This window comes from Hevea brasiliensis, chromosome 15, assembly GCF_030052815.1.
Source record: "Hevea brasiliensis isolate MT/VB/25A 57/8 chromosome 15, ASM3005281v1, whole genome shotgun sequence".
Taxonomy (NCBI): Eukaryota; Viridiplantae; Streptophyta; class Magnoliopsida; order Malpighiales; family Euphorbiaceae; genus Hevea; species Hevea brasiliensis.
Window position 1 is genome coordinate 67408230 of NC_079507.1, and position 16311 is coordinate 67424540.

The window sequence follows — 16311 nt, forward strand, 5'->3', positions numbered from 1 at the left end:
AAAATTTATTTTTTTCATTTTCCTTTTGAGTTATACTTTCTTACCTAAAATGGTGTCTACCTCGGCAAACAAAGCGGAGATTTTGTCTCGCTACCGCCGCTTCACTTTCTTTCTCAATCCTAGGGTTCTATTTTCAATTCTCTAGATTCTGATCAGCTGTAGTGTCCATAAATTAGGTACTGTTATTCTCTATTTTTTTTTTTTTTAATTTTTTCTGCTGGGTGATTCATCGAAGCTGAATTATATTGATATTTCGTTCGTTATGTGGTTCTGTGTATTTTTCTTCTGTTTGGTTGTTGAGAAAAATGAGAAATGGGAAAGAAAGTTGAAATTTTAGACTTGTCGTAATGTCTTGGTTCCAAATGTTTGAAAAGGTAAACTTTTGCTTTTCATGTTAATGCTGTCTGGCTCCCTCAATTATACGCTTTTGTTTCCCTATGGATTATGTTCATTGATAGCGAAGAAGCAATTCTGATTTTTCTTCTTAGCCTACATTTTCTCAGCAGTTCATCAAAGCCTTGATTTAGTGCTGCAATTTTTACGTTTATGAACAGGTCATTTTATTATACAATAACTGTATTTCACTATTATGTTTTATTTATTGATCTCCTTTCTCTCTTTGTAGCTTTGGGCGATGAATGTATAGAAGGAATTATGAAGGATTTGGCAGCTAGTACTTGAGTGATTAATTGGGAAGCAAGGAGAAGAACTGGATTAACTTTAGTTATTTATTTGTGGGGTTGTGTTGTATTTGTCTACTCCAGGATATATGTTTTGGGGGAACTGAAATGAGTGTGGTTGGGTTTGATATTGGTAATGAGAACTGTGTTATTGCCGCCGTGAAACAACGGGGTATTGATGTGTTGTTGAATGATGAATCAAAACGTGAAACGCCATCTGTGGTGTGTTTTGGGGAGAAACAGCGGTTTCTTGGGGCTGCTGGTGCTGCTTCTGCTATGATGAATCCAAAATCCACAATATCTCAAGTGAAGAAATTGATTGGACAGAATTTTACAGACCCTAATGTTCAAAATGAGCTGAAGGTGTTACCATTTGAAACTTCTGGTGGACAGGATGGTGGCATTTTGATTCACTTGAAATATTTGGGAGAGACACATACATTCACACCAGTTCAGATCCTGGCAATGCTCTTTTCACATTTGAAAGAAATCACAGAGAAAAATTTGGAAATGCCTGTTGCTGATTGTGTGATTGGGATACCATCATATTTCACAGACTTGCAGAGACGGGCATATTTGAATGCTGCAACAATTGCTGGGTTGAAGCCTTTGAGATTGATCCATGACTGTACTGCAACAGCGCTTAGTTTTGGGATTTACAAAACAGATTTCTCCAATGCAGGGCCAACATATGTTGCATTTGTTGACATTGGTCATTGTGATATGCAAGTATCAATTGTGTCATTTGAGGCTGGGCATATGAGGATTCTATCCCATGCTTTTGATAGCAACTTGGGAGGAAGGGACTTTGATGAGGTTTTGTTTGGTTATTTTGCCACACAGTTCAAGGAGCATTACAAAATAGATGTATATTCTAATGTAAGGGCTTGTATTAGGTTAAGGGCAGCATGTGAGAAGTTGAAGAAGGTTTTGAGTGCAAATGCTGAGGCACCGCTAAATATAGAGTGCTTGATGGATGAGAAAGACGTTAAAGGTTTTATCAAGAGAGAAGAATTTGAGAGATTGGCTTCAGGATTACTGGAGAGGATTTGTGTTCCTTGCAAGAAAGCTTTAGCTGATGCAGGGATACCAGTGGGGAAGATGCATTCTGTTGAGCTTGTTGGCTCAGGGTCTAGAATACCATCTATTAGTAAGTTGTTAGCTTCTCTGTTTGGGAGAGAACCTAGCCGGACACTGAATGCAAGTGAATGTGTGGCACGTGGATGTGCCCTCCAGTGTGCAATGCTTAGTCCAGTTTTTCGAGTGAGAGAATATGAGGTTTGTATCTTGAATGAATTATGTGTTCTTAATAATTGTCCTGTCAAAGGGTATCTTCTTTGTTGTTTCCGTCTGTTAGTGCAAGGATTTTCCTTTCAAATAAAATGTGTTTGGTCATTTTCTTTTAATACAGTGCCTGCTTAAGTTCTTGCAATTTGCTTTAGCTCAAGTTACATGTCTATAAAGAATCAAATTCATGTATACTATGAACTAATTGCATGAATGAGTTAGCCAGTAGTGACTAAAATTATTTTCCAAACCTCTCCATGTCTCCTGCATTTGTTGCTTTGTTTATCTGTTGGAGTTTGTAAGCTTGCTATGAGCAAAACTTTCCTTTCTTTGCAATCCTAAAGGAATAAAATTTTATTTTATGGTGGAAATTTCTCTTTTCTCACTCACTCTCACTCTCACTCTCCCTTTTCATTGATGGTGTTACAGAAATACAAGAATGCACATAAATCAGCTTAAAATAGTCCAACATTGAGACACATAATGCATATCAATGTTTTGTTACATTCATCAAAAGAAGTAATTGTAATTCATGTCTTATGCAGGTTCAAGATTCATTTCCTTTCTCTATTGGATTCTCATCAGATAAAGGCCCAATTGGCACAGAGTCAAATGACATATTGTTTCCAAAAGGTCAACCTATTCCGAGTATCAAAGTTTTGACATTCCAGCGAAGTAGTTTGTTTCATTTGGAAGCATTTTACACCAATCCAAATGAACTTCTCCCTGTTGTGTCTTCAAAAATTAGTTCTTTCACAGTAAGGATACTGCAGCTTTTTCCCCTCTCATACATAACATGAAAGATTGGTTGCTTGTTGATTGCTATGAATGGCTTCTCTCGTGATTGCCTTAAGACACAGATGACAAATTTATTGTTTATAACATTGTTGATGCTGATATTTACCACACATGCAGCATTGTTCTTGATGTTTCTGCATTACAAGGCCTCTTGTCAAGGTTGTAAATTTCTTAAACAGTATGATAACTTGATTGGTAATATAGATGAGGAGATTTTTGAATTGGTAGACAATTGGATAATAAAACCTAGAGGATTCTTTCTGCCTATGCTTGATATTCATAAGCTGTGAATACTGTGAATACAATTGTTTAATGTGGCATGCCTGTCTGTTATCCAGGATAGCAGCCATTTTTTTCTAAGATATTTAGATTTCTTTTGTATGACACATAAATTGGCGTAGTATGCATTTAAATTTTGCCACATGCTTGTCATAAATGTTTGTGGGACATTTAAATGTCTTTACATGTCACACTGGCTATGCATAGATATCAAGCAATTATATGCTGGGCTTGTTATAGGTGTGGATTTATCTTCTGTAATTGGAAGACTTTGCTTCTGAGTTTATTTCAAAATATTTTATGCAGATTGGTCCTTTCCCTGGCTCCTATAGTGAAAACACAAGGATTAAAGTTAAAGTCCAATTAAATCTTCATGGCATCGTCACCATTGAGTCAGCTATGGTAAATATGAACTCTCTTTTTATTCTGTGTCCTTATTAACTTTATCCCTGTTTTAAGGATTTCTTATTTGGTCTAGTTATGTTATTGCTTCAGTTGATGGAAGACCATGTAGATGATAATGCTAGAAGGGACAATGCTAATCCAGAAATAGACAAAATGGATGCTGACTCTGCTTCTTTTTCTTCAACAAAGTTTGCGAATGGCAATGAGGATGATGTGACAATGCATGCCAGATTATTAGATGCTTCAGTGAGTTCATTATACTGTTATGTGAATATCTCTAGAGGTATATTATTAGGATTTATTTGTATGCCACAATTATTGGCTAATGAGATCAGGAAGTTCAGTTTATTAGATCTCAAAATTAGACATATTAGAAATTTTTTTTTGTTGACTCCACAATTATTGTTCTCTATGGATTTACATTTGTTGAAGAACCACTCCACCTAAAAACCTAATTCTGTAAATTGTAACCTAGGAATAAATTTAATAACTCTAATATAAGCCCTATGAAGCATTACACATTTCTGAGGATTTAACCCAAAATCGTTTAAAATGGAGAAAGCGAATACATATAGCCGACCCCAAATTTTTGGGATAAAGGCTTAGCTGAGTTGAGTTGAGTTGAGTTTAATATAAGCCCTACAAGAAAGTCCATTGGGCTTAAAGCATGGATAAGCACCTGTTATCCTTTACCTTATATTGAAAATTTGAAATTTAATTAAGAATGTGAAGGGCACTGGGTATAGAATTCTTGATCAGTTAGTGAAAGAGGCTTTGATATTATTGAAGAATTAATATACTCTTGAACAGCTGGGGAAAGAACGAAAGAGGCTTTGATGTTATTGAGGATCTAATATACTCTTGACCAGTTGGTGAAAGAGGCTTTGATATTTTTGAAGAACTAATATACCTAAAAGCTTAAGCTTTGTGGGTGAGAACCCAATTGTAGGTTATCTCTAGCAATATTTAACACTCATACTGGTTCTAGTGCTCTTTTAAGTCTTGTGTTACCTAAGTGGAAAGGCTTAGGATCATACACTAAATTCATCTTTTACTCCATTATTTTCTTCAGGCTAATGGCATAAAAAGAGATAAGGCCTGTCGGAGGCTTGAGATACCGGTTACCGAGAATATATATGGTGGAATGACTGATGCTGAACTTTCAGAGGCTAAAGAGACGGAATTTCAGTTAGCTCAACAGGACAAACTTGTGGAACAAGCCAAAAACCAGAAAAATGCCTTGGAATCCTATGTTTATGAGACCCGTAATAAGGTAGAATGTTAAATTTCTGACACAGTGATCATATCTTCCCCAGATACCATAATATGGTTTTGTTTTACCACTTGGTGATAATCAATTTGGTTTGTGCATGGCATGCCTTTCTGGAAATTTCTGTTGAATCTGTTTAAGGCCACATATCAGCTATTTGGTGTCGTAAATGCATTGTTTAACATCCCAAAAGGACAAAAATAGATGTTTTTATGATTTTATGTTATGTACTATGTGGCTCACATTATTGTCAAATCATGAATTTTTAAATTTCATTATTCTTGTGTATGTACAACCTAAGCATGAACTCGAGAATCTTGCTGTTTAGTACTTTTCTTATTGGGCTGTAATTAGCTATAAATGACTTGCCTTCACAGCAAACGTGATATGAAACTAGATGAATGAAATGTCTCAGATATCCATTCCCCATGTTAGATCTTAATCATTTAATCAAGCTCAGAGAGGGCTTCTAATTCATTATCCCTACTATCTACTGTTCTGGTTTGAGAAATAATGACATGTTATGTGAATAGCTTTTCAACAAATATCGGAGCTTTGCCAGTGATCGAGAGAAAGAGGGAATCTCCAGGAGCCTACAGGAGACAGAGGAGTGGCTTTATGAAGATGGTGATGATGAAACTGAGAATGCTTATACCTCAAAAATGCAGGATCTTAGGAAGGTGATCTTTATTACTCCAAATCTCAAAGTTTAGTGTTCCATTTGTGGTTCACCTTGCTTGACCTTTCTTCGCCTGGTAATATAAATAGTTGGTGGATCCCATTGAGAATCGATTTAAAGATGAAGAAGCGAGAGCACAAGCTAAACGAGAATTGTTAAATTGCATTGTGGAGTATCGCATGCATGTTAATTCTCTCCCAACTGAGGATAGGGAATTGGTAAGATAGTGAAACAATATCAACTGTAAATGTGATGTTTAATTATTTTTTAATAACAGAGCTGTGACTTTTTCCAGATCATTAATGAGTGCAATAAAGCTGAGCATTGGCTGAGAGAGAGAACCCAACAACAAGATTCCCTACCCAAGAACACCAATCCTGTATTATGGTCATCGGAGATAAAGAGGAGGACAGAGGATTTAAACTTGTACTATTCTTCTACATTATATTTGCATTACTAGAAAGTTCATATTTTTATTTTAATCTTAACTTAACTTAACTCATTGCCACCAAAGGCCTCATTCAGTGATCCTACACCTTACAGTTAATTGCATTTATGATCAGTAGCCTTCTCAAGAGTGTTGTAATCTTTCCTGTCATCGATTTCAGGGTATGCAAACAGGCAATGGAAAGGAAGTCTTCTCCACAAAATTCAGAGGACAAGAAGGGCCCAGACCATCAAGTATAGGTTCAAGGCGTTGGAAGTCCTCTTCAGAAAAGTTCACTTAAAATTCACAATTGTAACGTACACAGTTTACACAGCCTAATTATACAATTTTGATATCGACAGTCATACACAAAAACTAGTAGTAGTATGAAGGATCCGGTTTTCCCTGCTTTTCAGTAACCTAATGTCATATTACTACACAGGGCAGATAGCGAGGTGCTCATAAAGATGGGTGGTCCATATGGCTTTTGATCTAAGCACGTCATGCTTATTTACCTGTTTCAATGCTTCTGGATGTACAAAAGAATTTTTGAATTTTGCTTGATTTTAACTGATGTAACTATATTCTATGCGTGGTTGATTGGCAAGTGTGCCTCCAGCACTAGTCTCTTTGCACTTCTTTTCACCAACTGCCTATTCACTGGATGCCTTGTTGCATGGCTTTTACGTATTTTTTCATTAGTAGAAAAGGCCTTTGAATGGGAAGCTTCTGCAAATCCTGGAAGGAGGAAACTGCAATCTTCGGTCGGGCACATGATTGTTTCCGTTGTTAGTGCTTCTGACTTGTTAAACGTGCTCGTTACCTCTTACTCTGCGAATTCATTTCGGTAAAGGAACTGACATTTAACAGGTTTAAGAAAAAATTAAATGAAAAATCAGATAAACACAATTTATGGCTAGTGATATGCAAGCGTACGAAAGCCTAGCTTGACCAAGAATTTCTTTTGTGATTTATTAGGCCTGTATTTTAGCCAGGCTTAAGCTAGTTTAGCTGCAGGCAAGGGAAACCATCGAATTGAGCAGGAGCCTTACCTAGCAAAATCCCGATTTCATTTAACTAAATTTCCTAAATAAAAGTCTGCAGATTGCCGAGATTAATGGTTAATAGATTTTGCTCCCATTATCTTCTTGTGATTTGAGGATTTGAATGAGCTTTCCTTGTATAAATGATGCTTTGCAGAAGTTTTAAAACTAGGATTGGCAAGTGTACAAACTTGAATGCTTGTGATCAAACTTGAATGTAGATGATCTGCATGAAAAATTTAATCTGCAATGTTTACAGGAATGAAATGCATCCACATTCAGCCTTTCTTCCTCTTGACATTGGTTTTCTTTTTTGAATTTCTGAACCCTCCACTCTCCTGCCGGCGAGAAAAAAAAAATGTGAAAAAAAATTACACCAGCTGAATATAGAACACCACACAAGTTTTTTAAGGAAAAATAATACCTAAATGAGGAGGGAAAAAAAGTAAAGAACGAAAAACAAGCAACACATTATCCTGCATTTACCTTTCTGTAGTGTCTGTAGGCAATTTGACCATTCAACTCCTGACCACTTCTTGAAACATAAACCTACAGATCATTGTCAAGCAGGGGTGATGAGGGAAAAAAAAAAAAAAAAAAACCTAAAACTAATGAACCAAACGGAAAAATTAGGATACCTGAACCTGTATAACAGTTCGATTAACCAAACCATTTTTTTTTTTTTTACAGTTTTTGGTTCAGTTAAGATTTTCAATTTTCTAATTTAGCAGTTGCCCAAATAGGTTGACTATATGTCATATTAGTTGAAATTTTGAATATGAAATGTAATTTTATGGTTGTTCCAAGGAATTATAAGCAAACAATTTATATAATATGTATTAGTGAATGCTATAATCTAATTTGCATCGTTGATTAACATAAAAATGAACCAATCAATTATTGGATAATTACTATAAAAATTTAAATTCATTAAAAGTTTCACTTCAGATGCGGCAATTCAAGATACCTTCCTGCCGTCGGAGGATGTAAACCATCGACCAGCAGCTTGACCATTTGCATGAATGCGTTTTTTCCCAACATCCTTTGGAATGGTAGAACTGCTTTTGGGATCTACCCAGACTTCCGAAGCATGCCCGACTTCTCTGGCATTTGATTTCTTTGATTTGTTTCTTCCCCTTGTTGAGCCTCTCCCACTGTTACTTCTCCGAGTTTCCCCCTGCTTAGAAGCTTCCTCATGGAATTGACTCCTGAAACGATAGCAAGTAAACATTATTACACAATTAAGGCTACAGATACAAACAGCTGAAGTAGAAAGGAATGCGAAGCAAGTTACATGTAATTAATGACTGATTCGCTATGCTGCTGATTTCCCTTGTTAATAATGCCAAATGGGGAACAGTTAGATAAGCGACAGCGGACTAATGTCTGAATCCTTGGATCGTCATGGAAGAAATAATGATGAACTGGAGGCAGAGGGTCAGCCAAATTCCATCTTTGCTCAAAGCCTTTGATGTTATTTACATCTTCATGACAGCCCACTCTGACTTTATATAAATCACTTTCCAGTTTCTGAGCTGCGTTCGTAACTTGAAAGGAATGGAAATATTCTTTGCAGACCTCATCCAGAACAGGTGTCGGAATGTGAAAACTCTTTAGTGGACAGAAATCCTTCCACAAATCCTCACTCTGATGCTTATCAGCTGATTGATTTCTTTTTTGTTCGCATGCAGGAGGCTGCTGCTTCTTCAAAGATGAATCAGTTCTTGGAGTCTTTCTGCTTACATCTTCATTCATAAGAGGCTCTTCAGAATCAGAATCAACTAACTGAAACCTTCGGAGAGGACTGATGGTTAACTCTGGAAATACCGAGCAATTGCGGCCTGTCTCTGCGAAGGAATAGGATGGAGCCTGTTCCATTCTCTTCTGGCTTGATGATTTATTCAGAACCCCAGAACCATGCAATGGAACTACGTACAGAATTGTACTGTATTGATGGATGTGCATCTGCTATAGAAAGAACAACTTAGATATTTGAAAACATTGATTCAGAAAAATCTGACCGGTTATGAGTATGCATGAAGAAATTAATGGTGATATTTGATTAGAGAGAGACACTCAAAAGAAAAAATGAAGCATGCTAACTCAATTGCACAAACACCCATTCCATAGATGCAATATAACACTCAATGCTAAGGCACGTTCGTCTAAGCTGACATTTAAAATCTGAGAAATCCTCTTTACCAGATGCAATGCATAAACTCGAGCTATTATTTGCTTTTAGATTTCTTAACAGATGCCCCTTGTGTTTTCCTTGTCAAACCCTACATCTTAAATGATCACTTTTGGGGCAGATACCTTAAGGTCTACAAGACTACAATTAATTGAAATACCCATAACATCACTGAGGTGAACGTTACATGCAACTCTCTCTCATAATATATTACTCCAGTCATCAGCAAACTCTCATGATTCCTTTCCCTCGTTTGGAAAAAAAAGTTCTACCACAGTCAGAAAAAGGACAGACGATTTGCTCAATATTAGTATGATTATGTGCTCGACCATAACAATTTTAGGGTTTTTTAACTTCTTCCACTCCACATCACTAGCAAAGTCTCAACTTTATTCCTATTCATTTGTACAGTTTCCAAAAACAAATCTCAGGTCATAAATTATCCAATTGTGAACCCATTACTAATGCTCGTTTTACGTGCAACCAGTTTCTTGCATTAAACCAAAAAACAATATGGACTAAACAAAGAGGGGGGGTGTGGAATGGAAACACACACAAATGTACGCGGGGGGGGGGGGGGGGTGGCGGGTGTTGGTTTTGTGGGTGTGGAAATTGGAAGGAGAAGAAGAAGTGGGTATTATTACCTCTAAAAAAATCCTCCTGCGAGGAGAACTCTTCAATATCATCATCACCATTATCACACAAAACCGAGTCCTTTTCTTTCTTCTTCAATCTCGATTCCCGGATTGCGGTTCCTCGTCTCAGCCGCTTGAATGGCCGGGTAACTCTGGGCCGGATTCGGGGTCCGAATTCATAACCTGAAATCCAAAATCATTTTCTTTCAGAATTGATGACTCGGGTTTGGAAATTTTTATCATCTTCGTCCTCCGAGAGGGTAAGGGCGGTCGGACCCGGATCCAAATTGAGGACGGAGTGTTGATGGTGGGGAGAAGGTATTTGGGGTTACGGGTCGGCATCAAGATCCAGCCCGAGAGAAAGGGAAAGGGAATGAAGGAAATGAACAAATTTTGAACGCGGTGAGAAAAAATGTGTGGGAAATTTGGCGCGCCAATTACATCCCTTTATTTTCAAAATTAAGCTTTTTTTTTTTTTTTTCAATAGGAAAAGCCAATTTTCCCTCCTTGTAGATTGTAAACTTCTTCGGTATAGTTAACGATTAAATAAATATTAATAAAAAAATAACAATTAAAATTAAAATATCATCTTTTAATAAATACAATTTTAAATTTATTTTTTCCAAATCTTATAAATCAGCTATTATAAACTTAAAACTAAAAAAATTAATTTCCGCCTTACTCAATCAAGAGGATTCTAATCATTAAATAAATTTTTTTTTTATCTAAATTTAATTTATTATGAATTTAAAATATAAAATATATAATAAAATTTATCTATTAAATATATAAATATCATATATTTATGTTCGTAAGATATCTTATATAAAATGTGAATAAGTTTATATATATATGGGTCTCAAATATTTATGACTATTTTGTAAATTTTTCAAAAAAAAATAGTAATTATATTTATAAATGTGTAATTACTGTTAGATTATCATTTCATATTCAATACAAATATAAAATAGGAAAATGGTTGAGGAATTAACTTAATCTACATTCAGTGTGGATCAATGGAGAGAGTAAGGTCATTTCATGTATAAAAATTAAGTCATTTTACTATAATGCCCTTTAAAATGTTTTTATGAAAAAATATAGAAATTAAAATTTTAAATTTTAATTATATCTATTATATTTATCATAATTATAAGTTTTAATACAAGTTACAAGTGTCGTTTACTGTCTCTTCTCCCCTCTTTTTTTTTTTTTAATAACACAATAATTTTTTTAATTAATATTATACATTTAGAAAACAAAATATTTATATAAATTAAAAAGGATTTAAACATCAAAATAAATAAATAAATATATATTTTTTAAAATGTGTCAATTAATATTAGAAAAAAATAAAGTATATTACTTTATTATATTTGGATAATTAACCAATATGAATTTAAATTGATTATATTGACTCGATTAATGTATATATAATAATAATTAATTAATTAATATTAATAAATTCAATTGAGTCAATTAAAAAAATTCATTTCACATAAATAAATTATATATTTTTAAATGTCCAATTCACTAAAATATATTATTAACGGGATATTTCACATATTCAATTGATTAAAATATATATTCAATTAAATTATTTAAATGATAATTGTTATAATTAATTTAAATATATATAATTAATGTGATATTGTACATAATTAATTAATTTAATTAACTCAATTAAAAACTTATTTGACTAAATATATATTATTAATATGACGTGTCACATACCTAGTTAATTCAATTAACTAAATTATATATTCAGTTGAATCATTTAAATGATAATTATCACAATTGATACAAAATATATGTGATCAATGTGATATCATACATAATCAATTTATTTAATTTACTCAATTAAAAGCTCAATTGACTGACATTGTGCATAATCAATTTATTCAGTTAACTTGATTAAATATTTAATTGACTAAAATATATTACCAATACGACATATTACTTACTCAAATTGATTCAATTGATTTAAATATATATGTAATTGAATCAATTAAATAATAATTTTCACAATCGACTCAAATACATATAATTAATGTGACATTATACATAATCAATTGATTCAATTGACTCATTTTAAGGGTTATCTGACTAAAATATATGATCAATGTAATATGTCAAATACTCAAATTAATTCAATTGACTCAAAAATATATTCTATCGAATTAATTAAATTATAATTTTTATAATTGACTCAAATATATATGATCAATATGAAATTACACATAATCAATTTGATTTAGTTGACTCGATTAAAAACTCAATTGACAAAAGTATGTGATCAATGTGATATATTACATACTTAAATTGATTCAATTAGCTCAAATATATGCATTCAATTCAATCAACTAAATTATAATTTTCACAATTGATCCAAATACATATGATAAATGTCACATTGCACAAAATCAATTGATTCAATTGACTCAATTAAATACTTAATTGATAAAAATATATGATTGATATGACATGTCAAATACTCAAATTAATTAAATTGAATAAAAAATATATTTAATTGAATCAATGAAATAATAATTTTTATAATTGACTTAAATATATATGAATAATGTGACATGTCACGTACTCAGTTAATTTAATTGAATAAAACATATATTTAATTGATTTCATATAGATTTACCTTGTTCACTCAAATTAAACAAGCTTATAAATTTACTTGTCATTGCCTAAATCGATTTTGTATTATAGATTAGATTCAAAATAATTTTAAGTTGAATAATAAATAATTTATTTATTTTAAATTAAAATATTATTATTTAAAAATAAATAATTAAATTTAATTAAATCTAAAAATTAAAACTAAAAGTGATATGACTCATTTAATTTAATTACAATTAATTCTAAATTAACCAGCCAATTTTTTTTTAATTCATCTGACCATTTTAAATGATGAAAAATTTGTCATGTTGTATCTTACATGTTTTATATAATATAAATGGTTCAATTGATGCTGAGTTGAAAAAAATAAAAAATATAAATGGTTCAATTGATGCTGAGTTGAAAAGAATAAAAAAATAAGCCTCTAATCGATAAATATTGATTAAGGAAAAATCGTTTTCTCACAAATATTGGCTAAGGGAAAAATACACATGAAATGTACTATTTAAAACGTAAAATTAAAATTTAATAACATATATATATGCTGTTAAAATTCAAAAAATTATATATATGTTTTCTAGTATGTGTATAAAGAAAATAAGTGTAGAGAAAAAGTTTAAATTTTTCTTTTTATCTTGAAAATGAAAATATAATTTATTATTATTTGTTAAAAAATGAATATAATTGGAGAAAAATTATTGAATGAGGGAAAGTAGAGGGTGAAAGGAAAATTTACCTCAATTATATTACTGAAAATCTTTTAATTTATATTGAGTATAGATCAATTAAATCTCTCTGTTATGATCCTATAAAATAATATTTTATTATATAATTTCTCTTATAAGGGACAACATATGTGCAATAATTTAGACATGCATAGGAGCGAGAGCCTCGAAATTTAGCTTTGGTTGGATTCAGCCATGAGACAACCGTTTGTAATTTGCATAAAATACATACCAAATATCTCACGATCCACAATAGCTTTAGTTGTTGATGGCATATGTATGGGTGCCATGCCACCACCCGCATGCCAAGTGACAATGGCGCTTATGCCTTGATTTAATATAGGTGCCTTTTATGATTATTAATTTTATATAAAATATAATTAATTTATTATAAAAATGTCACGACCCAACCTATGGGTCGGACTGGCACTATGACCTAAGCCAGCCTAAAGCCTTCGAGACCTGTAGTAAGTCTAACTATTCCTTAACCCAACACTAAGGCCCATTTGGGCCCAATTTCAAGAATTCAACGAGACAGAGTCCGGTCATAAAATGAACCTTTCAACGGGAAGTTTTTGACTCACCCAACCTGTAAACACAATATATAATCAATTAGGGAGCTCAGCTCCCTCATTCAGCCCAACACACATGCATAAAATAATAAGTTTACAGGTCCAAAATGACAATTTATATTACTGACCCAATTCAAATAAATATTTCTAACACATGCGAAAATTCTAGAGTTGACAGGTTTATACAAACATTAATAAACGACCTACGAGGGAGAAAAGCAGGTTAACCTCAAAAATATCCTCCTGTGGCCTAGAAGAATATTGAACAGGAGTGAGCGTTCGATTCAGAGAGTAAGATATCAATTTTAACCATAATCTCTATAACTATCTAAAGCTAGTGCACCATATAGAGTGAAATGCAACATTAGCAATATTTTCACATCATAACAGCAAAAAGGTAATTTGGAGCACTCACATACCCGATAATGTCAAACAATACATATATTGGAGTTGATCCCCTGTACAGCTGAACTCAGCTCGGACTTCCACTTAAATAATCAAATCGAGGTCCCAGCGAAGAACTCAAGCCGTGTCTACCCCGAAAAACCGGCTCCCAACGAAGATCTCAAGCCGTGTCTACCCTTCCTATCCATAGCCAACACCACATCACACGCACGGCAACGCACGCACACTGCTCCAAATTACCACAACAACATCCATGGCACTTTAACAGTTGTGAATGCAACATAAAACGTGTCTAGAGTTTAACTACATAGATATATACATATAAGTGATACATGGGCATACTTGAATATATAATAATAGTGAAATTACAATTAAAATTAATATTTTACTCACAGACTCAATCGAAGTCACTATGGTGGCTGGGCGGAGGAAGAAGGCTGTCCCGGCTCACCTGATAATTTTATTACAATCATTTAATAAATTTGACTCAATACAAACTAAGAAAAAGACCAAATACGTCCTAAGTCGTGCCGAAAATCCTGCAAGGTCTCCCCTATACCTAGAACCTACCCAACCTGCAAATGGGTTTAAAACACACTTCTATATCCACCAACCATATACCCACAACTCAATCATATCACACAGGCCCTCCTGGGCCCATCCAAACAGTCATCAATCACAATATGTAAACTTACAGTTTAGTCCTTATAATTGACCCCTTTTGCAAAAACCACCCAAATAAACTCTAAAAATTATAAAACTTTGCCCCGCGGGCCTTAGCAATATTACTAGGCTAATGCAAAAAGAATCATAATTTTCTGAGCTACCACGAATATTTTATGAATTTTTAATCCCATTTAAATACTAGAAAATTATGAAAAAGTAAGGTTCAGGTTTACCTATGTCGATTCTGACTCTTGGGACGCGCTCGGGACGTTTGACAATGGTGGGGTAGCTAAAATCTCGATCCAATTCGGAGACTTTTTCGACAATCGGTCTGTCTGGCTGGAAATAGACCCAGACAACTGTCGAATTTTAGCGAATTGAAGATACTTACACGAAGCCCACAACACGGGGGTTAGTATAAAACTTTTACGGAATTTTCTAAACTCATTTAATACTCGGAAAAAAATACTACGAAGTTCCGTGGGACCCACCAAAAAACAGTGTCAAAAAATTTTGAAATTTATATTGTCGCGAAGCTCTCGACAAGTGGAGCGCTCTGGTACTCTCGGTTTTCTTGTAGGGTTCACGGTTTGTGAGAAATCTAGTCCAAAAGTTAAAATGGGCTAAAACTTTCCGGACAAAAATTGGACAAACTACTCGATGGATTTTGGTGTTCTTGGTGTCTATGGAAAGCTCTCGAGGTGTAGATGGGTTTAGACACAAGACCCGGCCCAATCGGTGGCCGGATCGTAGGAAGACAAAGGCTGTGACTGCGCATCAGCCTTTGCTTGCGGTTTCCGGCATTCGGTGACGGCCCGCGAGGTGGGGAGGCTGGGGTGGTGCGCCGGCGAGATGGGCAGGGCTGGGCAACGGCTGGGCGGCAAGGGGAGGAGGGAGGAGAAAAAATACGAGAGAGAGAGAAGGAGAGGTCGGGACGCGCGCGGGGAGAAAGAAAAAGGAAGAAGAAGCCGGTCCGATTCGACCAGTCCGATTCAAGATACAAAATTTTAAATTTTTATTTTGCCTTGGGACCGAAAACGAGACCAAAAAATTCCGAAAAAATTCTAGAAAACTAAGAAAAATTTGTAAACTTTAAATATATTTTTAGTTTTGCCACGTGGTCTTTAAATTAATTTTTAAAAATCATCAATGTTTTTATTTTCAAAAAATCGAACCCAATTTCTAAAATCCAAAAAATTTCAAATAATTTCCTAAAATTCAAATAAAATAAAAATATCAATATTTATCCAAAAATAATAAATTCAAAAATTAGGGGTGTTACAAAAAAGCAAAGTAATTTAACATAAATTTATAATTTATTTAATGAAATTTTTATAAATAATTATTTTTTTATAAAATAGTTAATTATAAAAATTTTACCAACTTAACAAGAAAATTTTTTTTCATGTAAAGAAACACAACATTTTTTTAAAAATCTAATAAATAATATTTAATAAATTTGAATTTGTTTCTATAATTTTTTAACAAAATTTACTGTACATAATTTATCTCTTATATTTTTTTAAAAAATAGTATATGTGCTTTTATATTTGAGGAAATTTTTTTAAGTTAATAAAGTTTTTGTAATTAAACAATTTACGGAAAAATGAATCATTTTACA

The 16311-nt window shown here is 33.4% G+C and overlaps 2 protein-coding genes across 2 annotated transcripts; one reads left to right on the forward strand and one right to left on the reverse strand.

Annotated features, from left to right (window-relative positions):
* LOC110662362 (heat shock 70 kDa protein 16) lies at positions 1-6449 on the forward strand. The gene is made up of 10 exons (XM_058136028.1): positions 1-176; positions 626-1958; positions 2513-2725; positions 3351-3446; positions 3540-3695; positions 4522-4722; positions 5253-5399; positions 5488-5616; positions 5694-5824; positions 6007-6449. Exons 2-10 carry the CDS (start codon positions 789-791, stop codon positions 6083-6085), a joined length of 2322 nt encoding a protein of 773 aa, XP_057992011.1. The 5' UTR covers positions 1-176; positions 626-788; the 3' UTR covers positions 6086-6449.
* A 323-nt stretch (positions 6450-6772) lies between these two features.
* Positions 6773-10055, reverse strand: LOC110662394 (uncharacterized). The gene is made up of 5 exons (XM_058136029.1): positions 9704-10055; positions 8163-8833; positions 7836-8076; positions 7355-7417; positions 6773-7206 (listed from the first exon to the last, which is right to left on the reverse strand). Exons 1-5 carry the CDS (start codon positions 9752-9754, stop codon positions 7147-7149), a joined length of 1086 nt encoding a protein of 361 aa, XP_057992012.1. The 5' UTR covers positions 9755-10055; the 3' UTR covers positions 6773-7146.
* Between the last annotated feature and the right edge of the window lie 6256 nt (positions 10056-16311).